Genomic DNA, 26,824 nt, shown 5'->3' with positions numbered 1-26,824 from the left:
AAAATAAAAAATAAAAAACTCGGTTTTTTTGAATTTTTCACATAAATTTTGAGGTTATGTGAAAAAATTGTTGATACAAAAGTTGTAGATCTTTTTATTACCTACAACTTTGCAAAACAACTTTTTTCGATAGGATTTGTAGTTTTGCCGGAAATCGAGATATACCATTTTTTACCATTAAAAACTCAACCCACCCACTTCCCGAACTCGGCTCGCCCGTAATTTATTTTTCCTTTCATTCTTATCATATTTCCCTCCTTTTCCAATGGGTTTCATCCTACTATGATTTTTTTGTACACTGGTCTAATTAGGTATAGTTCACATTCACTTTGGTACTTATTTAGTTTTCGAAAATTATTCTTTCCCTTCCTTTAAGCACCCATCACATCAGATCTCTAACCTAATCTAATCCATGTTCACTTAATAAGTAGACTCAATGTTCAAGAGTTGTCCCAAATTGTCCATCTTCCCAGAATATCACGTTTATCCTTTCTTTTTCGTAACAAGAAATAATAATATATTCGAAGATTTTTGGGACTTGTTATTATTATGTGACTTCTCTTTAAGTCAGAAGCTGGACCAACAACGAACATTATACAAGATTGCATAATTATTCGTGAACGACACAGCCAGTTAGTGAATGATGTTGCGCGAACGCCCACTACGCAATAAACCGCACACAACATATCCAACAACTATACAATCCCAGCTGTCTTAATTTCGGGCTTGAATGTTGTGAAGTTTTTCATTTCGTTAACGTAACGTATTCGTACACAACGGAAAATCCATGTCAAAGTGATGATCATTCTCCCCCATGAAGTCTGAAGAACGACCGACAACCACGATGGGAGGGAGTATTATATTGCGAATATATAATTTCTCTAAAAAAGGAGATCACCAATTTTACTCGTTGTTCGGATATATACACAGTATTGTTGTCGGTCTTTGTTGTCAGTGGTCGTGTATTCATTAATTGCAATGATCCCTCTCTTCTGGGTACTCTGTACATCTCATGTTTATATGGTTTACTGGCTTGGCATCAATTAAGTAGGTCACCTACCGCAGCCTTATTCTTTGACAGCGCATAATAAGCGTTAAACGTTCCGAACGGATTATGCATGGACTTTGAACATGTGAAGCCGCTTATAAACATGACAGAAAGACAACATGATTGAATCGAATTGCCTTTTAATTAAAACAAAAAAAAGAAAAGTATATATCGTATGAAAAGAAAATTGAATTGAATCTGGAAATAACTGCAAAATCTTCATCAAAGAAAAAAAAAAAAAAAATTGGTGCTTGATTGAAAAGAAAAGATTTCATTCAGAATTTGCATTCTTAACATATTCCTGGAGCAAAAAAATACCCATTTCACTTTCACTACTTGAAATGTTCATACAAGAAATATGAAGAAGAGGGTGTATCAGAAAAAATATGTCTATAAACATGAAATGGTTGGTTTGTGATACAAGTCCCAGGGGAAACCGACGAAGTTACGAATACCAGAGTTACGGGCGACAGAGTTACGAGCGTCAAAGTTACGCGAAACTGAAGTTACGAAAAACTAGAGTTACGAATTCTAAATTTATGTTAAGCTATGACATGTGATTTTTGGGTTGGCAACATTGCGAGGAACGACATGGAATTATGGAAATACAAACAAGAGATTAACATTTTTCTCATTGGTCAGAACTAAATGAGTAAAGCGAAAATGTGTGTTATTTAATCTTGTAAAATTTTGATTGGATAGGTATAGATATACTTATATGGTTTTGTTTTTGTGAGAAGATCGCAAAAACGTTGAAATAGAAAAAAAAAAACATGAGTATACTTATGTAAGTTCGGGGGACATAATTGAATTTAACTTCTTATTTGTCCAAATAATATTGTAAATACGTATTTTATTTTTCTATTAATTAATATAATTATTCATAGCGTATTTTGTAATACCCACTTTGTTATTATTTATATTAAAATAATAACCAAACCACCCCTTTTTTTTACAGACGTTATTTTGGTGTGGTGAACTGTTGTTGCAATCGTTGCCAACCCAAAAATCACATGTCATAGCTTAACATAACTTTAGAATTCGTAACTCTAGTTTTTCGTAACTTCGGTTTCGCGTAACTCTGACGGCCGTAACTCTGTCGCGCGTAACTCTGTTATTCGTAACTCCGTTACCATTTCAAGTCCCAGTTATAAGTCGAGAAGGTACCATAAAGCGTTCACAATGGCTAGGGTACTATAATAGCAATTGAACATAGACACTTTAGTCCTGCACCCAACAACGACAAACTAAAGTGTACAAGAGGTAGAGGGATATCCCAACTAACAATTTTGCTTCTATAAAGCTTTATAGAAGCAAAAGAAGCATGTATAAAGCATTACAGAAGCAAAATTGTTAGTCGGGATCTTATTTCCGATTGAGCAGTCACATTGAGTTGCAAAATTGGAGGCGGCTAGCTGGGGATTGAACTGGCGGAAACAAATTCGATATTGATGCACACAGCTGAATAGAGATTTAAGTAAGTACCGGATGCTTCGTTTAATTGTCTTTTGCCTTTAGATCAAGATCCAGCTTATAGGGTGACCAGCACCTTAAGCAGTGCTACCATCCATCAATCCATTTAAACTCGGTAGCTCTATGACTACCCAACTGCTTTCAACTTCGCACGCTAAGTTAAATTAAGTCCCCTTCCACTTGCCTGCGCCAGAGTCTTCCTCTGTAATAAAATCGAAAACTTTCCAGGCTGGAGTATAGTTGTCCATACGCTCCACATGACCTAGCCATCTTAGCCACTACTCCTTTCTTTTACTCATTTGGTTAGGTAAGTAAGTGCCTTTGTCCAATCCGTACAATTTGTTGTTGTATGAGACTTTTGAAAAGAAACACCTTAGTTTTTCGAGAGAGGCCTTTGTTGGTCAATTGCCTCCTCAAATTTAAATAGAAGGGGCTTACAATAGAAATGCTAGGAGCCTAGGCCCACGAAGTTCTTACTATCATCGAAGTTATGGTTTTTGTCGATACGTCACTTTTGAGTGTAAGATTGGGGTAAAACCCCCGTGAGAATTTGTTGGGGCAGCAAACAGAGAGAGGAGAGTTCCCACTTACACACTTCTCCTTGGCTCCAGACAGCAGCAGCATACAAATCTCCCAGATGAGAGCGGTGGCGTCTAAAGGGCTACTTCGACATATTCAGATCTAAGGCCAATTAAGATCAGTTTGGCCGGATTGACCAGTTTCACGTTCTTCTAGTTTTAAAAGTACCTAGCCGTCCAGTTTGGGTACCACTGCCGTTGAGGTTACTACCCAACCAAGTGTTTTTGTAATTTTTGTACGTCAAATTGTTAGGGATCACCTTCATCCCAGTCTCCAAATTTCGTCCCTGTGACACCCTGACTGTTATTCCACTTGTTCTCAAGATTTTTTCCCGCCGAGTCATATCACCGCAACAGCAGCAAATTAACGAAGCGTCACCGCACCAGGAGCAAATTGACGCAGCTTTGTGTAGCTTAGGCTAGGAACATGCATGAGTTTTTTGACGCACGATCCCGCTGATACTTCATTACTCACAGTTAAATTGAATATGCATACACTGTGAGATGAATCTGCTGTGGTTTGGAAACTTGCGATTCTTTTTTTACGCAGCGTTGCCGCACAGTGTATGTGAACCTACTCAATTTTACTGCGGGAGTAATAAAGTACCAAATTGTTGTGACATCGTGCGTCAAAAAAAGCATGTGTGCACCGGGCCTAACAAACACCTTTCTTAGCACAGCAGAACGTGCTCTTAAGCAAATAAGCGTTCTTTTCTCTAGCAGATGAGTTTGATAGTCCGCCAATTAAAGAAGAATTTATTTAAGGATTGTCAGTCTATACTAGATCGGTTGAGTGGGAATCTTTTTTAATTCCATTTGACGGCATCGATCAGGTTCTATGCAGTCAGTTGGTTGATGTTATTAATGCCGAAAACGATACTTTACTAGTGTGTCACCAAAACTAATTATCTAAATTGACTGTTATCTTAAATCTCCTACATCTAATATGTGCAGTAGGTACCTATGAATCATTTTAATTTCATATCAATTAAATTGCATCCGCCTGCAATTAATTTCCTCTCTCAAGTCAAATTTTACATCAGATATAGACAATTTTCTTTCATCATGAAGACAAGAAAAAATAACATTTCAATGCCATTGCAGCTCAATGTTTTTTTCAACTTACCATAACCGTTATACATCGAATATGAAATAAATCCATACAAAAACCCATAAAACTAAACAATTGTTGCACATCCATTAATTATCTCAAACCACTTCCGACATTTTTTTTTTTTTTTTCAAACTTCGAAACGCCCCAGAGTTAATATCCATCAGCAATGCTTTCAAATTAAAAGAAAAATACAAAAAAAAAAAACTAAAACTTTTTAATCAAATCTTCAAACAGAGATAATACAGCTAGATGATGGCGGCTTTTGTATAATTCATCAACGTTCGTCGTTACAGATACGAACAATACAAAACAATCCAAGTCGTGTAAGTACTTAACAACATTGTATACAGTTGGAGAGTCTTGATATTCCCCGATTCATTCAACTCCACATCTTTCCAGTCATCCATCCATCTGCAGCCTTGAATCAAGAAATCTGATCGCTCGATCAACATCATCATGCATCAGTCATATCGTTCATCAGCTTCTAAATTAACATTCCGAATCTCCCCGACAGAAAAAGCTACAAAATAAAGAAAAAAAAAAACCAATCATACTCACCCTATCATCTATAAAAAGTCTTGAGACAGAAAGACAATAGGCCTTTGTCTTCCATAACAAAGTCGAAAAAAGATACAAAAATTAAACCTCAATGCCTTACACAATTTTTTAAGGCTATCGCTCTTATTCGCGGTGTTTATTATATTTGCTTCACCATATAGTACACATTAATTTACAATAGAGTGCGCTACTATAGCTTAAATTCTGTGCTGCACTTAGATTTACGATAAAAACAAAAGATTACATAGAGTTTTAGTAGAGTTGCCTCTTTTGCTGGTGATTATAATAAAAATTGCTACAAAAAAAAACAAGTCTTATTCAAAATGGTGGAAATTGTCTAGATTGTGCTGCCATCTGCTGAATATAATAGTCACGCCATTGGTTTTTTCTAATTGGATATCGGTGTAATCGGTTAAGTTGATCGGAGTAACTGAGCGGCAAAAATGTTGAAGCTCCCGCTTCAACTGATGCCAATGATGATGATGATGATGACAGAAGCCGCCGCCGTTGTCGCTGCCGATTCGTGAATGCACCCCCTTCAGAGTAGTGCTGCTGCCGTTGACGTTTCTGTTGCTGCGCTGATTGATCGAATCCATTCATTTTAACGTCATTTTCCTTTTGACATTCGGCGGCAGTACAATCATCTTCATGTCCATCAGCAGAAGAAATAGCGGCGTCATTGTTGGCATCCGCCAAGACTGTCTGCCACGGTTGTGGAAGATGAAACGCTGCTGATGACACTATAGCATTTATATTCTCTGCCTGATTGGTGACCATTTGTTGTTGATGAGGTGATGGTGCTGTTGATGCTGCTGCCAATGTTATGTCATCGCAGCTTGATGTAAAACAATCACCAAACGTTTGACCATCATTCTTTGATGCTGCTGCTGTTGACGATTGGTAGTTATTGTAACCACCTGATGGACCATGTAATATACCACCATTGCCACCACCACTTTCGACAACAGACGAAGTGGTGCGTTTTCTTCCACGATGCGGAAAAAACAATTCGTCGTATTTGAAAATGTCTTTGAGTTTGTCCTTTTTGCCGCGATGCGGTATAAAGGAATCTTCTCGAGAAAAATGTGGAAAATATTTGCGACCGCGTGGCGGTATGAATGGGATGTCATCTTCGTTGTCACCAAAATCTGTAAAAAAAAAAAAACAAAGAAACAAAAAAAAAAGAAAATAAATAAAAAATCAAGAAATCGGGCGGGTGGAATTTTACGTTCCACAAGATAGGATTTGAAGTGAAAATAATGAAAGAAAGTTTTACAATTTTTCTCAAAATATTCTACCTCATGCAAGACCAACATAAAATTAAGCCTTTTATCGATACCGCTCGCTTGGAAATAATTTATAAAAGTTTGAACAGTTTTTAAGTAAATGTCACACTTTTCCAAAATTTTGGCAATAGAGGTTACCAATCCTAAAAAGCAAACAAAATTGGGGAAAAGGCTATAATTAAAGCATTTTGTTTTCTTTTTCGTGAGACACTTTCACTCGTTCTACAGATCCAAATAAATTTACCGTAGATACTAGTTCGTGTAATGTTCTTCTTGTTAAGGACAAGGCCTTGAAAAGTATATTTTGTTGAGAAAGTTCATCCGAATTGAGAATTACGATTAAACTCAGATGAAAGTTGTTAGTTAATTTTAAGAAGTGCACAGAGAAAAATATGACCCGCTAAAAACTAACAGATTGCCATATTGTTTTACCGTCCATACATTTCATAAGGAAATCTTATTAAAATCAACGATTAAGACTGGGTTCCCTTTTTCAGCAAAGTCAAATCTCATGTAAAAGCATTTGTGTGTATTAGTGAATGTGTTTCGCTCTCTCGCCATCGAATTCTCTGGTTTTTTACTCTCAGGATGTTGGTTATGGTTTTCATTCATTGTCTCTTTGTGAGATCGCCATCGCACTCACGCGTGCGGGGTGACATGCAAATGGATGTAGGTATACTACATAGATCTTTATATGGATATGGTGTTTGTGGACGAAAACTGGTTTGAAATTCAATATTTTCATGAAAGATTTCTGGAGTGTATACCTATTTATTTTTGAAATGAAAACTTGTTTCCATGTTGCTGTTGTGGATGGCATTTGAGTTTTTTGTGTATCAGAGAAATTTTTTGCATTATAATAATAATTATAGTTGTTCAGCGGAGAAGCAGGTAGAGGATGTGTTATATGGGTGCATTGATATAATATACTTGACAGTATCCTTTGTGTAGTTTGTATAAAAATATGAGTAGATGCGCAGAAGGATTGGTTTTCAGGTTCTTGCTCACTTTTCAGTTGTTCTTCGTTGAGCAATTTTTTATCTCGCACACGCGCGTGCCGGCTGACATGGAAATGTATTTACTTACAATATATAGAATGTTTAGGTTCTTATCTATATGTTGTTTGAGGATGGACTCGATATCAATCCAATTTACTTTCAACACCTTTTTAATAAAGATTTTTTTAGAGTCACCAATGCAATGAACTCAGTTGAATCGATTTTGTTTTTTATTTACCTATACCTACATTATTAGGAAACAAAGATAAGGCAGCATTAATAACACTGGTCAACAAAATTGAACTTTTTTTTTGCCACAAGAACCAAGATATACTTTTCTATAGGTTTTTGATATGCTGAACTCGAATCTGAAGTCAAAAAAAATTTGATTGGCCTCCGTTTTTGAGATATAACAGTTATAAAATGCTGAAAAACGTCATTTTGGCTCTTTTCTAGCTTCTGTTTTTATGTGGGGTAATTCATTATAAACAAATTTGTTGCCAATAGCATTTTTCTGATTGCGCATTCGAGTTCAGCAACTCAAAAACCTTTAAAAAAGTATATTTTGGTTCTTGTGGCAAAAAAAGTTTAATTTGTTTGGCCAGTGCTATTTCTGAGTCAAAGACCACTCCTTAAATTTTAAATATCTCGGGAAGTAAAAAAGATATTGGAAAGATTTAAACATTTTTTGAAAGAATAAAACCAGTTCTTATAGGAACCGTTACAAATTTTTTCATAAGGAACTACCCCACATAAAAACATAACCTCGAAAACAGCCAAAATGACGTTTTTCGGTATTTTCTAACGGTAATATTTCAAAAACGGAGGCCAATAAACATTTTCTGACTTCAGATTCGAGTTCAGCATATCAAAAACATATAGAAAAGTATATTTTGGTTCTTGTGGCAAAAAGCTTGTTGACCAGTGTAACTTATAAGTTACTTTTTTTTAAACCTTGAAATTAATTTTTCAACTATGTAATCAAAGTTTAGGGAAGTTTTCAAAAATAATTTTCAAGCTCAACACTTTGAAAAAAAAAATGATCTATTTTTTCAAACTGATATTTTATTTATAAATTCAGATAGGCATTAGCTACTTTTTTGCTTGTTTCCTCAGTGTAATTTTAAAAACTTTGTTTTTGCTAAGGAAACATACTGAGCATCTTCACCTATTCAAAACTATTTCTATAAATACCATCAGGTGCATTCTAACCACAAATACACTTATATAACCCTTTACACATTCCCCCGCGAAAATATAACTATTATACCTACAAACCTACAAAAAAAAACCGAATCCGCAACATATAAACAAAGACTATGAAAAACAAAACGATATATTTATATTATATAACCCCGCACGCACGCGCGAGTGTAGTATAATAAACAATACAACCCAGAAATCAACCTAAATATAGAAATCAATCATTGTGCACAAGCACATGTCAAATGTCAATACACATTTTTACACACAAACAAATGCATACCACATATCTAATCCTTTACCTATATCCCCGCACGAGCGATGTGAATATTACACAATGCAAAGAATTTCGCTGACACCAAAAAAAAAAACCCAAAAGTGTCAACTCGCAACCGCGGGTGCGATATTATAAACACGAAATGAATTGTTAGAAAAAACCCAAGAGTCAACAAGAACAAAACAACCCTTTTTGAAAACAAAAGATAATGATCTTGCAAAAAATATCTACTATCTACCTACTCTCTGCAGCATCTTCATAATTTCATGAATGATTTCTGCCTGCCTGAGTGAGGAAATAGGAAACAAAAAAAAAAAAGTACATATTATGTAAACACAAAAAACAAAAACAAAATATAACGAGAAAATGAGAGCTCAAGAGCAAGTTTTTTTTCAATAAATAGAAAAGAACAGAAAAAAAGAGTTCATCAGCGCCAGCTTATGCGTGGCATTCTTTTGAACTAAATTTGCATGTGTGCGTGATCAATGGAATTTTCAAAGTAAAAAAAGCTAAAATAGACACTTTTTCAACAATTTATATTAAAAATACTGTGAGCAAAAATATATATTTTTTTTTTGAAACTGATTTGAAATATAATGAAAAAAAATAATAAAAATAAATTGTGGATGCTTTGACTGCCCCTTCCTCAAAAACAGAATGCAAATATTGGTTTATTAAAATCAAATTTTTAGTGTGTAAATAAAAAAAATATTTTTTTTTGGCAAACGGGTTGCATGAACAACTTTATTAACTTCTCATTAAAAAATACAAAAACATTTTAAAAAATAATCACGCTTTGCCCCACGACCAAAATGCTAAAAAAGTGCATTTTGACACCTTTCCTTCAAATTAACCGTTCAAACTAACTTCAAATTAAATTTTAGAAATTTTATTGGATTCTCCTAATTTCCCTTTATTGTTTTCTTTTTGTTTCATCTAAAAACACTAATAAACGGTAAAGTTATTCTAAGAAGAGTGAGTAAAAAAACATGAAATTACAACAAATTAACGAAGCTTTTTTTCTAATAAAAAAAAAAAAAAAAAAATCTGTTTCGCGTACTGCATGAAAACACATTTGATCATTATAAAACAAAAAAAAAATAAATAAAAAGTTTATAAACAACGGTGCCCCAACCAAAATTCTGATTCAATCTAAATTTGCAGGAAAAAAATCATTTTCGACCCTTATAAAAATCGCACAAGAAATGTTTCTAAAATTTAAATGATGCAAAAATATTTGTACGTTTATTACCTTTTCAAAAAAGTACGTTTCATAAGATTATCTTATAAACTGCAAAAGTTATACAACAATTAGTCAACCGTCTTCCATTAAAATGCTATGGAAACCCCCCCTTAATAAGGTTTTTTTAAGGAGATTTCTTATTATTTTTATAGAGAAAATCTTATTAAAATTTGACTGAAAAGTTGATTTTTTTTTTGCAACTTAGCACTAGAACAAAAATTGCAATCAATATTTTCATGGCAGGTTGGTTCAGGTGGTACGGTGCAGGGGCGGATCCAGGATTTTTTTCTGGGGGGGGCACAAGGGACGGATTGGCAAAAAAAAACAGCAATAACAGTTAGAAATAAAGTGAAGTACCATACGACTGACTAACAAGCAGAAAATTTTAACGACCCACAGTGGTCTAAAACCTGGCCAAAAATATTTAGGCACATTTCCCACATCAAATAGGTACCAAATGACCAAAAAGTTATTCGGAAGGAAAAATTTTCATTTTCTTGTTACAGTAAAAGCCACTTAAGTGCTAACCCTCTTACTCCTGGATTAGCCGGAAGAACAAAAATATAAAAAATAAGAAAATGCACGTACAATTCTGTGCTATATTAAAGTTAGTAATCTATTCTTTGTTTAATTTTTTGACTTAAGTTGTTTCACCAAATAGATTTTGAGAAATTAAGTTTTAGAGATGAAATTTTGAAAAAAAAGAATGTTTACGTTTTTTAATTGATTTTGTATAAAATTTTGCAATATTATGGACATAATTATACCATTAGTTAATGACCTAGTAGTTTTTAGTCAAATACTAAAGACTTCATTCTAATAAATATTAAAGTTCCTAAGAATAACAAAAAAACTGAATCCTACTTTTTTGCCGGGAAACCCAGTTTTTTTTTTTATTTGCATTAACCTTTTGTAACCCAAGGTCGTAAATTTAAAAATTAATAAGTCAATCGATTGGCCTTTATCTTTAATAAAACACGTATTTTTTAAAAATTCAATAAAGTCATTATTTACTTAGTTATTTCGATATTTTGGGAGTAAAAAAAAGTTTAAATAATTTATTTTTATATAAAAATTCAAAAATTCAAGCAAAAAACTATCTAATATTAATTTTTAGGCACTTTCCTAAAATCCAAAAATAAAACCCCGTGGGGTTTACTAACAAAAACTATTTTTTTTCTGAATTTCGTAGTTTTTATACAAATTTGCTTATTTTCAAAAAAAGCCCAACTTTCAACATTAACTGTCAATTAAAAACTATTGGTGCTATTTATTAGAAATTTGAAGTACTATTTCGATAAAGCAATACTTAAAGATTATAATATTAGAAGCTTCAAAAGAAAAAAAAATAGTTTGTAGAGCTTTTATGCAATCTTTTTCGGTTTGTTACAGAAATGTCACATGGGGCTACAAGGGGTTAAATTGTTTTATACCTCAAGAATATTGTGTTCAAATCGTAGGTCTCTTGGAGCCAAATTGACCAAGTTATAAGTATTTTAATACTACCCTTAGGAACGTTTTAGTCTTTTAGTCCAGAGTTCAAAACTTTAAATCGTTATCCCCACAACTAATGTTTTCAACGCCGGTGCTCCTCATAACTTCAAAACTACTGCACCGATTCTTTTGAAATTTGGAACACTATTATTTTTACATATTTTTAGAGGTATCCCTGGAGAAATTTTCTCAATAAAATAATATTTATAAAAATCTATAAGTAAGGGTCGCTTTTGAGGAGTTTTTTTTCAAGGGGTCTTTATTTTCGGGGTGCAAACTTGGGCAAACTTCTGAAATGCAAGTTTGTTCTACATATATTGCAGTTCTATAATGTATAGTTTATGCAATTTTGTGACGTGTTCCGCTATTTTAAAAACACTAATGTTGAAAAAAAAAACAACGAAAAAAGTGCAAATTTTTTAACCCCTCTGTATGAAAAAATAGAGTTGCATATAGGTACAATTATTTTTTTTATATCATTCAATGTCATTCGATGTCCATATCAAAATTTTTCACCAAAATCACTTTGAAAATTCACTTTTTTTTAAATCGAAAAATCGTTTATTTATTTGTGAGGTGGAGCTTTTCATGGGAAAGGGATGAAACAATCAACAAAATTCGCATTTTCAGCCAGAAATAGACAAGAATTTTACTCAAGTTCTTTCTGTTATTATTCATATATTTTTAAAACTCTTATAGTTTGATTTCCTTTAAGTATGAACTTTAAGTTCTGGGGGGGGCACGTGCCCCCGTGCCCCCCCCCCCCCTAAATCCGCCTATGGTAAGGTGGGCGACTAACGATTTGAAGTCTCCAGTTCGATTCCCAGCCTGGTCATCGTTTTTTTTTTTTTTTGCAGATTTTAAAACAATAAGGAAAACCCGATTGTTTTAATAAGGTTTCCTTCTTGGATGAAAACCATAGAGAAATCTTATTGTTTTTGTTCTATTTTATGTGGTCTATTTTTCTCTGTGTATGCTTATAAATATTATAAAAAAAAAATAAGTTGAATCAAACATTTGACTGCAACTAGCTTTCATATAATCATATTTTTCTATTACAGTATAAATCATGTTAATATTTCTTTTTGACCTTTTTCTTGATCCACTTACAAACCTAAATCTCGGCGATGATGCTTTTAGAAGAACTCAAAATATACAGCCCTGTCGAGGTATCCGTTCGGAGAAATTTTTTTTCGATTTGTTCGAAATCGGAGAATTTTCCATATCCGTTCCGATTGACATTTTGGACAATCTTCCGACGAAACAAGGCTCCCATCAACGCATTGCGATGAAGTGTGTTCAGCAAAGTTGTTGTGCTTTAATTTTCATCGGAAATTCTCCGGCATAAAATAGTTGCGGAATATTTTAAGAAAAATGATAGATAATACACAAACCCGGAATTCGACTAACTATAAAATTGAATTAAATTAATTCAGATAATTCAATTGCATATCATTTTTTAGATAATTTTATTTTTAACAAGTCTGTCTGTTATTTCTGTCTAAAATGAGTAAAAATGGAGCTTTTAAATAAAAACGATAACAACCTCTTTGTCAATATGTCTCCTGACGTCTTATAATCCCAATTCCCAACAAAATGATATATTATTATGATACCTAAGGATACACACTCAAGAATATTCCATGAAAAAAAAAATTGTCCCCCAAAAAATGCAATTTCATGACCATTTTTTGACTAATTTGCCTGAACTAAAAATATTGAATATTCAAATTTTTAAATTAAAATTTCTCTGACATAATATTTTTCTTAACAACTCTTAAGAATTGCCATTTATAGTGTCCCATTGTGGAAATAAGTCAATAAATTGAAATTTGTAGCTTAGCTGATATAAAGCATTTCAGGCTCTTAACCAAACAGGTTAAATGTTAAGGTCTTTTCTATTAAAAACCATTTCCAACCGATCTATAGATATCTACCACTTGATCTTTGTTAATTCCTTCAAATTATGAACAGACCCATTAGAATCATAAACTAGATAGCAAACTGCATTTTTACGAAAATGCATATTTCATGTTTGAAAACTTCTAATTTTATTATCCCTATCAGGTCCAATTCATTTTTCACTTTCAAAACCACTTAACACGGCTGTAGAATAATTTTAACAACACAGAACTCTTTTATACTGCCCATAAAAAGTAAATTTATAATCGTTTTTAATAACTCTTTCCACTCCATTCATCAATAAAAGTACTTTAATTCGTTGCGATTTGTATAGAAAAAATCACTAAAACCATAAAAACAACAAAGGAAAATTGAATTTGTAAAGAATTTTAATAAGAATTCATCTTGAATTTATAAAAAAAAAAATACCAAAACCAAACCCAATTAACACATGAAGCCTTAAATAAATTAAGTAATTTAACAAAACAATGAAAAAAATCATAATAAAATTTTTTTATTACCAAAACGTCCTCTTTATGTTTTTTTTTTTTTAATAAAAAGAAAATAAAAAATTATGCAGGCTCTCCCAAGATCTTTTTCTGTCTCCAATAAAACATAAAAAAAAATTCATAGAAAATATTTAAAAAAATAAAAACAAACCAAATAAAGATTGAATTTTTGAGATAAAAATTTCAAATAGAAATATATGGCCCGAAAGAGTAGAGCTGAGTTGAGTGCGTAAGACAGAACACATACCCATCATCGAGAAATAAAATATCTCAAATTCTTTTTATCATGAAATTCGATCCAGGTAAAAAGATGTACAAACAAAACAGACAGTAAGTAAAGTAGGTACATCATCCACAATGCATTCCAATCTAAAAGACCCGCATTTTAATAATAAGTACAATCATCAACAACCACTCCTTTCTCTTCATCACTTACGATCACCAACAACAACGTACTCGCACTCGTTCACAGAAATAATATACATATCTTTTATATATCTTTTTGCACTTACTCAATTTTTGTTCAAAATCATCTGGTTCACGACGCACAACAATGTACTTGGGCTCTTCAACATACAGCGGCAACTCGCGACGACCCTTCTTCCACATATTCAAGCCAGTATAATAGCTGCCAGATGCGTTGTAACTGTTCACCGAACCAAGTTGTTCCATTGTCCATTCTAGGAACTTGTACAGATCCTTATCGCCACTCAAATGGAGTAAAATGTCATCATCGTTCTGTCGACTACTTGCTGATATGCCTTCGGTACTATAGCAAATAAAAAATATGAAAAAAGAAAACAAAAGAAGAATACAAATATTGAATTATTGATGATGGATACTTTTTTTTTTTGTTTTGCTGAATTTTTATATATTCTTTGATTGATATGCGATACTGTTTGAGGCGGGCTGGTGGGACTCTATTCAAGCGAAGAGGATAACAATGATGATTAAGGGTGATTATTGGGTATCTATTACAATCGATTGGCCTACTATCATGGCGAGGTATTAAATTTCCAAAGAACGAAAATTCCCATCAATCTGTTGGGAGAATTTAACCAGAATGGGTGTTTTTTTTTATTAATTCAGGTTCGTACATAAACTCTTTTATATAGGAGAAGATTTTTATTTCTGACAATTTTGTACACCAAAAAAATCTTTTTTTTTTTTGGCTATGTACTCATCGAATAACAGAAATAACATTATTTATTGAAATAATCAAAACGTGTTCCAATTACATTGATGGGAGTAAAAGGTACACATGCTTTAAAATCATATGGATTTATTCCGACTTTTCTCAACTCTCACTAATTTCTTGTTGGACCCTTTTTAAGAAAATCATTGAGAAATTGTTAATATGTACTTAAAAAAATAAAAACAATAATTTATTAATTCTTTCGACAGTTAACAAACTTTCACCTTTTTGGAAGCAGGTTCACTAAAGTGTATTTCTTCATTAGAAAGTAATTTTTTTGTTTTGTTCAAACTGAGCCTTGCAAAAGTCAATTTCTTGATACGTTATTGTGGAGTCCAGTGCTATTTTTGAATGATTTTCATGTAGAATTTCCTTGCAATCTTTGGTGGTTGTAATTTTTGAATGTTCTTAAATGGCTTGCCATAAGCTAAACTAAACTGATATTTTAACAAATAGGCTTCTTAAAATATTAATAAAAAATAAAATGCATTTGAAATTAAGAAAAATATTTATTGCAAAAATACCAAAAATTTTCATTAGAAAAAAAATATTTATTAAAAATATTAAAACAAATTTTTATTGCAACTGAAAAATATTTGAATTCAATAAATAAAAATATTTTGCACTAAAAAAAAAAAATTATTGCAATACAAAATTTTCTGCATTGAAAACAAAATTTCAATGCAAAATGTGTGCATTAAATATTATTTTTTAATATTCGTCAAATTTCTTACAATTTTGACTCGTTGGCCATACATTAGGGACTAGGTTCAATGTTTTAGTTGACATTTATATTATAATTTGATTTTAGTAAATCATTTCCGATACCTAATGTAAAAAAATACATAAAATCTGTTTTTATAATTAATGAAACACCGTTTTTAATGATTTCGATCACAAAAAATATACATATGCCATCTAATTTCTTATATAAAATGAAATATTTTGAAAATCGTTATAGCCGGTTATTTTTTAATAATTTTTTATATTTATGTAGATACACAAATTTTCTTACATTTTTCAGAAAAATAATTGGTATGACATTTTAAAGAAATAATTAATTAACCCTTTCGAACCCAAGCTATGAAAATCAATATTAAAAAATGTTTTTTTCGGTATTATCGGGTCAAAAACATCACAACTAAGAAATATGAATAGCAAAAAGTTATTTTCCAAAATAATAAATAGCAAAACTAATGTGTTTTTCTCATATTACATGTAAGTAACATGCACTGCCTATGACCACCAAAAAAAGTCGGAGAACTGAGAAAATAACTTCTTATGAAACTATAATGTATGCTACTTCTTCTAAGCAAAAAAACAAAACACTTTCTGCATTAAAATTTTTTATATCTTTTTTTTCAAAATTATGGCATTATTATCTTTCAATTAAGCCATCGTAACCTAAAAAATTGTTTAATTTAATATTTTTTACGAATTTAAAAAAAAATGTTACATGAGAGTAACGCTGGGTCCGAAAGGGTTAACACTAAAAAACAAAATTTCGAAATATTTCACTAACCCGTTTTCAAAAAAAATTGATAAAAAAAAATTGAAATATTTTTTTAGAAATTCTAAAATGTGTTTTTTGAAAATTTTAATATTACTCTTACTAAAACGCTTTTGTATAAAAAATTTAATTGAAATAGGTTTAGTCTTGTACGAGATATTAATAAACAAAAAGAAAAGGTACCTACCGTTAGTAGGTCTTATTTGTTACAACACACAATGAAAATCGTTAGAGTCGCTTTTGAAAACAAAATTACTTTTCTATTTTCGTTAGGTATAAGGCAGGCACCGTTAGTTTTGGTCCTTAAAAAATTTCGATTTCACCTCTAGGGAATCACCCAAAACTATTAACTACCAAGTCTGAAGAAAATCGCGCTATTAGTTTAGGAGGTAGCTCGAGGTACATATAGATAGACAGACAGAATTGCTGGACCCACTTTTTTGGCATTCTGCATCATCGAAATGTCATTTCTGATTGTTGTTTGAAACTACAAAAACTATCCTCTCCTTTAAAGCAATGTGATTCTCTTTTACTTCTAATGGTTATTTCATCTATATGATTTGGAAGCAAGCTATTCTACAACCTTTGTTTAATGAAGAGATTACTAACCTCTGGAGGAGTACTCAGAGTTACATAGCCCAAAATGAAGTTTCAAATATTCATTTGCTTTATAGGGAATAACAAAAGGAGGACATTTTTTAAACTTTTCCATTTAAACATGGAAATAAATTTAAATTTAATTTAAGGCTGTAAAACCCAGTAAATAAGAGAGTAAATTCACTTGTCACATATTTTTTCATGCACTGATCTATAGATTTTCCAGTTCATGGTTTTGAAAATTTGCCACTAAATTAGAGAATTATGTATTTGATATAATTTTTTTGAAAGGCTAATAAGGACGAAAAAACATTCATACGAATTCGTCGTTTATTAAAATTAAACGTGAAAGCGTTTCTTATTTATTAATCGGTTTATGTTGCAGGCTTTTCACGGCCTCAAAAAAAAGAAAACAAAATCTCATTTAAAATTGTTTGATAAAACCATTTTTTTAAAATATCAAATCAATTCTCCTCCTAAAATTCACCTTCAAATCAAGAATGAAATTGATGTGCGCACGCGCAACCACCTCCGGGCTCCACTCTAACTCCACTCCATATATCTATTTCATTTTAAACTTCTTGGAACTTCTTTTCGCCATCTGTAGACTCATCGTCATACCAAAAACAACAAAAAAATCGAAAAAAAATTATATGGGTTTTTGGGTTTTGAATGAGAATTGAAATTGGCGATTCGTGTTATGGATTTGAGTCCATCAAGAACCATCCATCAAGTTTTTTTAGAATTGAGAAAAAGGAGTGTTAACTTTGAGGAATGTGGGCTTTTTTCAATATAAGTTCTCGACTGTATGTTCTACATGATGATGATGATGAGAATAATGTGGGTGTGTATAGAATGATTTGTGTTTAAAACTGTGTGTGGCTGAAATGGTTGTTAATCATTTATCGAAAAAAAACCTTATAGATCTTGAAACAACTCAAGAGGTTAGGCGATCACAGAAATTGTGTATAATTGAAATCTATAGTAGGTTGTATGCAATTAATTGTAATTAGACCGTTTGACCCGTAATGGGCGAGCAATTGCATTCACAAGTCTCGATTGAGCGAAATTGAACAATGACTGGTCTTTCGAAATAAAAAAAAAATAAATAAAATCAAGTTACGATCAGAAACGTGGGTGATAATTTCCTTTGATTAATTAATCGTTTTCTTTAATTGATTTTGATTTTTTTTTATTGGATTCTAAAGGGAGCTTGTAAAAGTTTCTACTGAATAATGATTTAGTAATTGAAATGACTGGGTAGACCTTTGAAAGTCTGAATCACTCTGAAGTATAGTTTAATTTTTATGCCAGGCCAACAAAAATTGCAAAATTATAAGTTAAATGTGACTTTTCAATGGGTAATGTTATAATATAAACATAGAAAAAAAACATAGAAAAACATAGAAAATATAGAAAAATTAGAAATTCATAAAAACACACATATTATTTGTACGAAAACTAAATGTTCTCAAAGTCAAATATGACTTTTTAGTGCTATAAAATAAACAAAGAAAAAACATAGAAAAACATAGACAGTCGTATGATATATACGAAAAATGTTAGTATTATAAGTCAAATAAAACCTTCCAATGTATAACGAATTATTTTTAATAAATATTGAAAAACCATAGAAAAACATAGAAAGTTGTAAAAGCACAAAAATTCCCAAGGCCTTAACATCCTAGACTCGAGACTATTTATCAGTGGGAAAAACTATCTCTCTCAATTAAAAAGCATTCTCACGCCATGATTTGATCATAAAAATATTTATCATTCTTTAATTAAATTGTTTTGTTTTGAAAACGAATAATAAAATTAATTAGAAGGCTACGGATTTGGGTCATTAATGTATTCACCCGTTTAAGGTCTCAAAAGAAAAATGTCCATTCTCATTCTTAATTAGTCTTCGGCTTAAGGAAAGAGAAACTCAAATAATAATTATTTCTCATGTTTCTTGCAGACAGTATGTCTCCATTAATTTCAATTTTTTGAGCCAAAACTTATTTTAGACAATTCTTTCAGTGACATTTGGCATTTAATTATGCAAATAAATCGATATCCCGCCAACGTATCAACATTTATTTTGCATTTAACAACATTACACTGACACCATAGGGTGGTCGCAAAAAAATTTCACTTTTTATACCAAAATAACAAAAAAAATAAACCATATGAATTGTGCCAAACATGCATTTCTCCGTTACTAAAAGATCTTTATCGATAAATTTTCTCAACATCGATCGTCGATATTTCAATTAAACAAAAAAAAAAAAAAACTTTCCTCAAGACATTCACAAAGGATGCGTCAGTACACTATACACACATTTCTTATTGAATTTAAAATGAACTTTTATGTGGGCTGATTTGTGTTGAATTTTGCATTCGTGATGTTTAATTTATTTTGAAAAATTTAAATCATGCTCCAAAAAAGAGTCGTTTTGTCTTTTCGATATTTTTTTCTGATTAAAATTTTAGTTGGTAAAGGGCAAGTTTTGGTTTCTGAAACAAAAAATGGTTGTGTTAAAAGGAAAATATAACTTTTAGTGGTTTAAAATAAACATAGAAAAAACATAGAAAGTCGTTAAAACATACAGGAAAAGTATGATTTGTACAAGAAATGATTTTATAAGAAGTCAAATATGAATTTTCAATGAATAATGAGTGATAAAATAAATATTCACAAAACATAGAAAAAACATAGAAAATCGTAATAACACATAAAAGAGGTATGATTGTAAAGCGAAAATGGTTAAATTATAAGTCAAGTTTTACTTTGTGATAGACAGTGATTCCGATAAAATGAACATTAAAAAACATAGAAAGTCGTAGAAAACAGATACGAAGGCTACATAATGGGTAAGTTTGCTCGAAAAGGTTAAATAAGCTAAGTTTTACTAAATGATGAAAATTAAGTGAGGTAAATAAAACAAAGAATATACGTCATATAAACACATAGAACAATGAAAAAAGTCGTAGAGAGCACACGTTAAGAGTAAATTTTGTTTTCTGAAGCGAAAAGTGGATGAAGCATTAAACAAATATGCCTTTTCGAGTAAAATAAAAAAAAAAACATAAAAAAAACAAAGAAAAAAACATAGAAAATCATTGAAATTCGTTTAATACGAACAATTATTTGGGGCGAAAAATGATTCAAATATATTGACTTGTTCACAGACATTGATTCCGATAAAATAAACATAGGTATGATTTAAAGCACAGAAAACTTTGAAAGTCGTAAAAAGCAGACACAACCCAGACATGGTTTTTTGACCGAAAATGGTTTAAACATGGTTTAAGGTGATTTATTGATACACAGCAAGTGAGATGAAATAAACATAGAAAACATAGAAAAACGTAGAAAAAACAGACAATCCTAGAGAATCATTGAAAAAAGACGCAATTAGTAAATTTTGGTTAGGTACTGAGGCGGAAAAGAGTTAGGAGAAGTCAAAAAATTATACATAGAAAGTATAGAAAAAACATAGAAAATCAAAGAAACATATTAATGTTGAATATTGGTTTGGAAAACAAAAAATGATTAAAATATAAGTTTGACATTTTATATTTTATTGACATTTTATAGGACAAAATGAATAAAAAAAAACATAGAAACTCATAGAAAAAAACACACGAAAGGTATGTTGTCTCTATGATATAAATATATGAACCTAAGGTTTTACTTGCTCTTATATAGTGAATGAAAGAAAAAAAACATAGAAATCATCGAATAACAACGAAAGTTCCGAAAACAAACTGGTGACTTTCAAAACTTTGAGCAAGTTCATGCAACCGATTCATGGTATATTCAATTTCAGCTAAGGGTTCCCAAGTTTATGGGTTAGGGTCAATTTTTTTAGGGCATATTGTGGAATCGAAGGCGACTGGCGCGGCGTGCAGTTTGCACAGATGCACTTGATCATTGAATTCGATCAGTTTACGTCTTGGAAGACTTAATGGCGGCTAGCCAGCACCATCAGCGCATGGCCAGCCAGCGTGGTTGGTCGTCTCTTCCTTGTGTGATTATGGGGCTCTGATTTATTGATATTTGGGCTGCACGGTGGTTTGGTCGTGTTTAACTTCCTGTCACACACATTTCCAATGTATGTATGTTATCCGATGATCGTAAATCGTTTTTATTATGTTTTATATAATTTTTCTTTTTTTTTCTCATTGAGGGAAATGAAACCAAAATTGAAGAGAATATGTAGTATATTGCACAATTTGAGAGCAAAAAAAAAAAAAAACTTAAAGAACTCATGCTGAGATGAAAATCAGTGCAGTGGAGCAGGATGAAATTGAATTGACACAATTAAAAAAGAAAAGAAAGGCTTTTGAAGGCGCTCACTTCTTTTTTTGGCGAATCGGGTGTAGGCTTCTCATTTCGCCTTCTTTTGCTCTTTGTATAAGGGGTTCGTGTCTAAAAAAAATATGTTGATTGAATGAAGTGTGTACAGCACAGCCCAACCCAATCGCAATCCCAATCCGAATATGTAAGATGTTCTTGCTATTTGGGTCAATAAAATGAATGAGATTGAGAGTTGATTTTTTCTTTTTTTTTTATATAAATTTAACAAACAGAAGGTAAGTTGAACGATTAAGGTTTCAGGATAAGAGAGAAAATAAGAGCTTTTTTGGTGGGATTAGCTTGGATTCCGTGCAAATGTGTGGGAGTAAGTCGAGGATGAAATTTCACTTTGGGCAAAAAAATGTTAACCTAAATTATTTATGTCGGCTATTTCACTGCGGGATGAAACATATTACTGGAGCCTGTCAACAGCGATTTATTGCAAACTGCGAAAGGACAAGCGTTAATTGGAAAATATTAAGTTGGAATGCAATAAAAATTCGGTTTTATAACAAAACAAACAAAAAAATCCCATGTAACTTAATTAATTTTTTAATTCAGTGAATTTTTAAAGCATTTTGTAATCATATTGTGTCACGTTGTTGTTCAGTTTTTTTTTTTTTTTAATTAATTTGTAATTTAGATCCAATTATATGTTTTTTTTCTGAGAATTAATTGATTCATATACCTACAATTATTTTATTTCATTTTAGTGATTTGGAATTTTTAAGCTCAATTGAACATATCCAATTAGGAGGTATTTGTTGTTTAATTCTATTTATTGGATATCGATTTGATACACATTTTTGACATTAGTTTAATTGACTAAGTATCTACTTATTAACGTATAGGTGCTTTTCAAACTATTTGAATTTAATTAATTTGTTTTTTGATTTATTTATGGAGAAATGAGGCTGAACACATTCGCCAAACATATGGAAGTTGAAATTGAATAATGATGAAAATTTAAGGTGTGTCTGTAACATCAACGAAATAAATTTTTTGTTTTTAAAATTTTTTATATTGTAGAACTTGATAAAAGAAGTTTTTTTTTCAACATGCATTATTGAAACAATAAACATTTTGCGAAATAATTTCCAATATTAAAAAAATATAAACAAATATATTAAAATATATAAACATAAAATAATTGCATTAACAATTTTATGTATAGGTATGTTATATGACCTTTGTATAGTTTTATATTTGGTTTACGGTACAGCCCGTACAAAATTAAAAAAAAAATGTTTTATTTCATTTAATTTGATTTTATACAAACCAAATATAAAACATTAATAATTTTGTTTAAAATTGTTTATAATAGCTGAAGGTCCAAAAAACTGTTTTTGTCCTTTAATTCCGGGTGTATTGGAAAATAAACTTGGTATGTAGCGTTTCGGCGACCTACCAGAGGGATTTTTGGAATTAATTTTTTATGACCAAAACTATAGGTATAAACTCTCATATAACTACCAGTTTTGGAAAAGTTTGATTTTCTCAAAAACGACTCAAAAGGAATTTTGGTGAAAACATTCAAGAAGTGTTTGTTTTTAAGAAGGGTCTACCTTTTGGTGTACCTACCTATATAGTTTGTTAATGTTGGTTAACAAATACATACTACAAAATGGAATTTCAACATTAGTAAATATTTTGTTTTTAAAAAAATTATCTATACATACGATATAAAAATATTTTAATGGCTAAAACGATTTTGAATATATTTTTAATGCTTCTTAATAAAAATTGGAAATTTTTTTGGAGCTAAGCTTCGGTTAAAAACTAAAGTAACTTGAGCATTAAGAGCGAAAACGTATAGCCCAGTTGGGCATTTCATATTAAATCAGAACAAAAATGCGAATACTCGAGCTACATCTCAAACCACTGAAGTGAAGTGAACTGGCTCCAAATTAAAAAAAAATTGTATTTTTGGTGATTTCGTAAACGGGACATATTTTTAGGACCATTTAACCCAAATAAAAATACTTCATTTAATCAAAAACCATTTTAATCTATGTTGTGTGCTAGTGGAAATAACATAGTCCTTTTGAAATATAAACAAAGTTTTAACTGTTGCTGACTGCATATATGTATACCATTAAACTGTTTCTTAATTACTCAGTTTTTCGTAAACTATTTACCAGAATTTCAATAAAGAAAAATTTGTATACAGGCATTAAAAAAAAAATTTCAAAAAAACAAATTTTTGGATTGAAACAAAATCCAATAATTTTTTTATTTTTCAAAGCTGGTACCTTATGAAGTTTCTTGATATTTTTTAAAAATTACTTACCAATCCTTTTTTCTTTGAAAAACTTAAAAAAAAAAATACACACTAGACTGATTCAAAAAAAAATTTTTTTGTTCAAAGTAGGTAATACCGAAATAATTGTTGGAAATGACGAAAAAAAATACTGTAAAAGTTTCAACCCTTAATATTAACATTAAGATCCGCCCGCGCCGCATCGCAAATTTCTATTTCCCATATGATTTACATGGGAAAGATTGTGTTTTTGAGTTTTGAATTTTATAACTTTTTAATGGTTCACCAAAAAGGCTAGATTTAATCATTTTCTTGTATAAAATTGAACGCTCTACAAAATTGCATTTTTAAAATTAAAACAAAAAAAACCGACGCGAAAAATTAATTAAAATAATTTTTAGTTGAAAAAATGAATAATTCGAATTTATTGTAGAAATCTAATATGATAGAATTAGGGGTTTGAGAGTTATATAAAAGGATCTGTGAAACCAAAACACAACATAGAATACGAATATTCGAAAAGTTTGCCAAATTTTTTGAAAAACCGAATAGTTTCGTCAAAAAATTGAAAAAATAAAATGAAGAAAAAATTACATTTTATATTTTAAAGTTGAATACCTTCGAAACGGGGCAGTTTATCAAAAAAATTAATAAGAGCTTTTTTGTAGAGCGTTTAATTTTATATCTAGCCCTTTTGATGAACCATTAAAAAGTTATAAAATTCCAAACTCAAAAACACAATCTTTCCCATGTACATGAAATAGAAATTTGCTATGCGGCGGTACTTAATGTTAATATTAAGAGCTGAAACTTTTACTGTATTTTTTTCGTCATTTCCAACAATATTTTCGGTATTAGGTACTTTGAACAAAAAAAAAAAAAAAAAAATTTTGAATCAATCTAATACACACAATAATTTTTTTTAAACGGCTGCCCAAACTCTTTGTAATACAAGAATTGAAACGTCATTGTCAGTTGGTTAAGGGTTCAAATGCCTATTTTCGAAATTCTTAATACATATTATTTAGGGTTTTTGATTTTATTTTTTTAATAAAATTAAAATTATATATGTACTTTGATAAATATTAAAATTCATCACGCAAGGGCATAAAAGTAAAGTACCTACTTTATTTCACTGCCGTGAAGTTAGAAGCGCTTCTTTCTTGAGAAAATTATACTTCTCAAATCTGGTACAAGGCTATTAATTCCCAAAATCCCTTTCATTGCCCTTTTTACTCTTGTTTTTCAAAAACTGTTTCTTGTGGATTTTTTATGCTGATGTTTCTTCTCCCAATTCCTTAATGACATTTTGGACACTCCGTTTAGAAATTAAAAAATTTCAAATTTTCCCAAAAATATGTCATTCGAATAAAATAGCAATGGTAAAATTAAAAAAAATTATTATCGTATAGTGTTCTACCAAAAATGGGCCTGTTACATTTTTTTTTTCCTTTCTTTTACTATTTTTGATATTACTGGGTTAAAAGTGCAATTCTGTTTTTTTTTTTCATTATTATGATTAAATTACTTTTAGTTTTAAAATTGAATATCATACTGTTTATGTCACAATCGTTGTTCAAGTACATATTTAGCTTTATATACCTAAAACATATTTCTTTTTAATTGTGTCTGACAGCTAAAGCATTTAATATTGAGATTACTTGCCGAAGATAATTTAATGTAAACCCAGTAATTATATAGCTTTTCGACCCATAAACTCCTTCCATTTTATATCATAATTCCAAATCAATAAAATATTTCTGTTTGAATCTATCAAATTAGATGCTTTACTACACAAAATTTCTCACTCCCATTCCAAACCTCTTGAAACCAGTTTTATAAATTTAATGCTTTAAATTCATTAGCTACTAATTAATTTGACAAAAGACTCAGGTCAAATCTATTATTTCTGCTGCTGCGATAAAACTTGAAACTTTTATCTCCATTCCATTTGACAAGAGACCTACCACCGAGTTGGGAGTCATATAGTTAAGAATAAATTCTTTTGCAATTAATCTTATTCGAAGAACGCCTTTAAAAGTAGTAGGAAGTTTATAAAAATAGAAAGAAAAACAAAAAACTAATAAAATAAAAATAAACAACAAGATTAAATCAGACTTACTGGCGCTGCATTTCAGAGATATACTTTCACTTTACAAAAAAAAACACAACATACATTGACCTGGTTTTTTGTTGTGCAGTCACCTACGCCACGACACGCGACCCCCAACTCTTATTTCTTTCTTCTAACTATCCAACCCAAACCATAAAAGTTTTAATGGTTTTTTATTTTGTTTAATTTAAATGTCAGTTCGTTACCTACCTGAAACCTGGTGCATATACTGGCAAGCAATATGGTTCACATTGTTGCAGTGACCATAATTTCTGTGATGGCGATATGCTACCACTCCCTAAAGTCGAACTGGAGTTTTCCAATTTTCTTTTCGATGCATCAATAGCTATTTGCTCTTGAGCTTGAGCATCGTAGACACGCTCCACCAAATCCAAATCATTGTCCTCACCAAGTTTGGCGTTCTTCTTCAGAACTAATTTAATGTCACTGATGTCACCACGACTAGTGTCACTGAATCTATTGTATTGTGGAAATGATAACGCACTACACAGAACTAAGATCAAAACAAATGATAAAATCATATTAACCAACTGCGAGTCGCGAAGAGGTACTTGGCGTACTAAAAGAACTACTTGTTGCGGAAATGACTTTTATAGCTGGGATATCCTTTTTGACCAATAATCAAGTCATAGAGCCCCCAATGGAAGATGCTGGTGGGTTGTGTCTATTTGAATTGTTAAGAAATGCGTGAAATCGAAAAATAAAAGTGAGTTACTGGAGTATAAGGTTGTGCTGATGCTGTGCAACTGGGTCCCAAAAGAAATCAACACAGCTAACAAATTATTTGTTTTCATTTTTTTTTCTTTTTCTTCTTTTCCTTTTCAAAAGTGGTGGATTTTTTTAGTCTTTAGGTTTAAGGGCAGAAAAAAAGAAAATGTCTAGGTCAAGCTGAAAAAATAGAATTTATCATTCATTCCTTAATTTGACACGAATACCTCCTAAGAGAATTTTCGATTTTAAATATTTCAATCAACTCAGCAAATAGATTTTTTTATAGTTAAGGTTTCTCCTAAAGAAAATCAATTTATAAAACCATAGGTAGTTTTGAAAGGTCAAAACTTGATAAACAATACATCAGCACTTTTTATCTCAGTTTT

At 31.0% G+C, this 26,824-nt stretch overlaps 2 protein-coding genes across 2 annotated transcripts in view; one reads left to right on the top strand and one right to left on the bottom strand.

Annotated features, from left to right (window-relative positions):
- Window positions 1-26,824, top strand: part of LOC129914402 (rho GTPase-activating protein 7) — a 121,093-nt gene that overhangs the window by 17,846 nt on the left and 76,423 nt on the right. The gene's annotated exons all lie outside the window — the stretch shown is intronic.
- Window positions 4,866-26,309, bottom strand: LOC129914403 (uncharacterized). Its single transcript, XM_055993632.1, has 3 exons — window positions 25,917-26,309; window positions 14,196-14,452; window positions 4,866-5,919 (listed from the first exon to the last, which is right to left on the bottom strand). Exons 1-3 carry the CDS (start codon window positions 26,246-26,248, stop codon window positions 5,090-5,092), a joined length of 1,419 nt encoding a protein of 472 aa, XP_055849607.1. The 5' UTR covers window positions 26,249-26,309; the 3' UTR covers window positions 4,866-5,089.

Source organism: Episyrphus balteatus, chromosome 3 (assembly GCF_945859705.1).
Source record: "Episyrphus balteatus chromosome 3, idEpiBalt1.1, whole genome shotgun sequence".
Classification (NCBI taxonomy): Eukaryota; Metazoa; Arthropoda; class Insecta; order Diptera; family Syrphidae; genus Episyrphus; species Episyrphus balteatus.
This window is presented reverse-complemented; position numbering and strand designations above follow the sequence as displayed.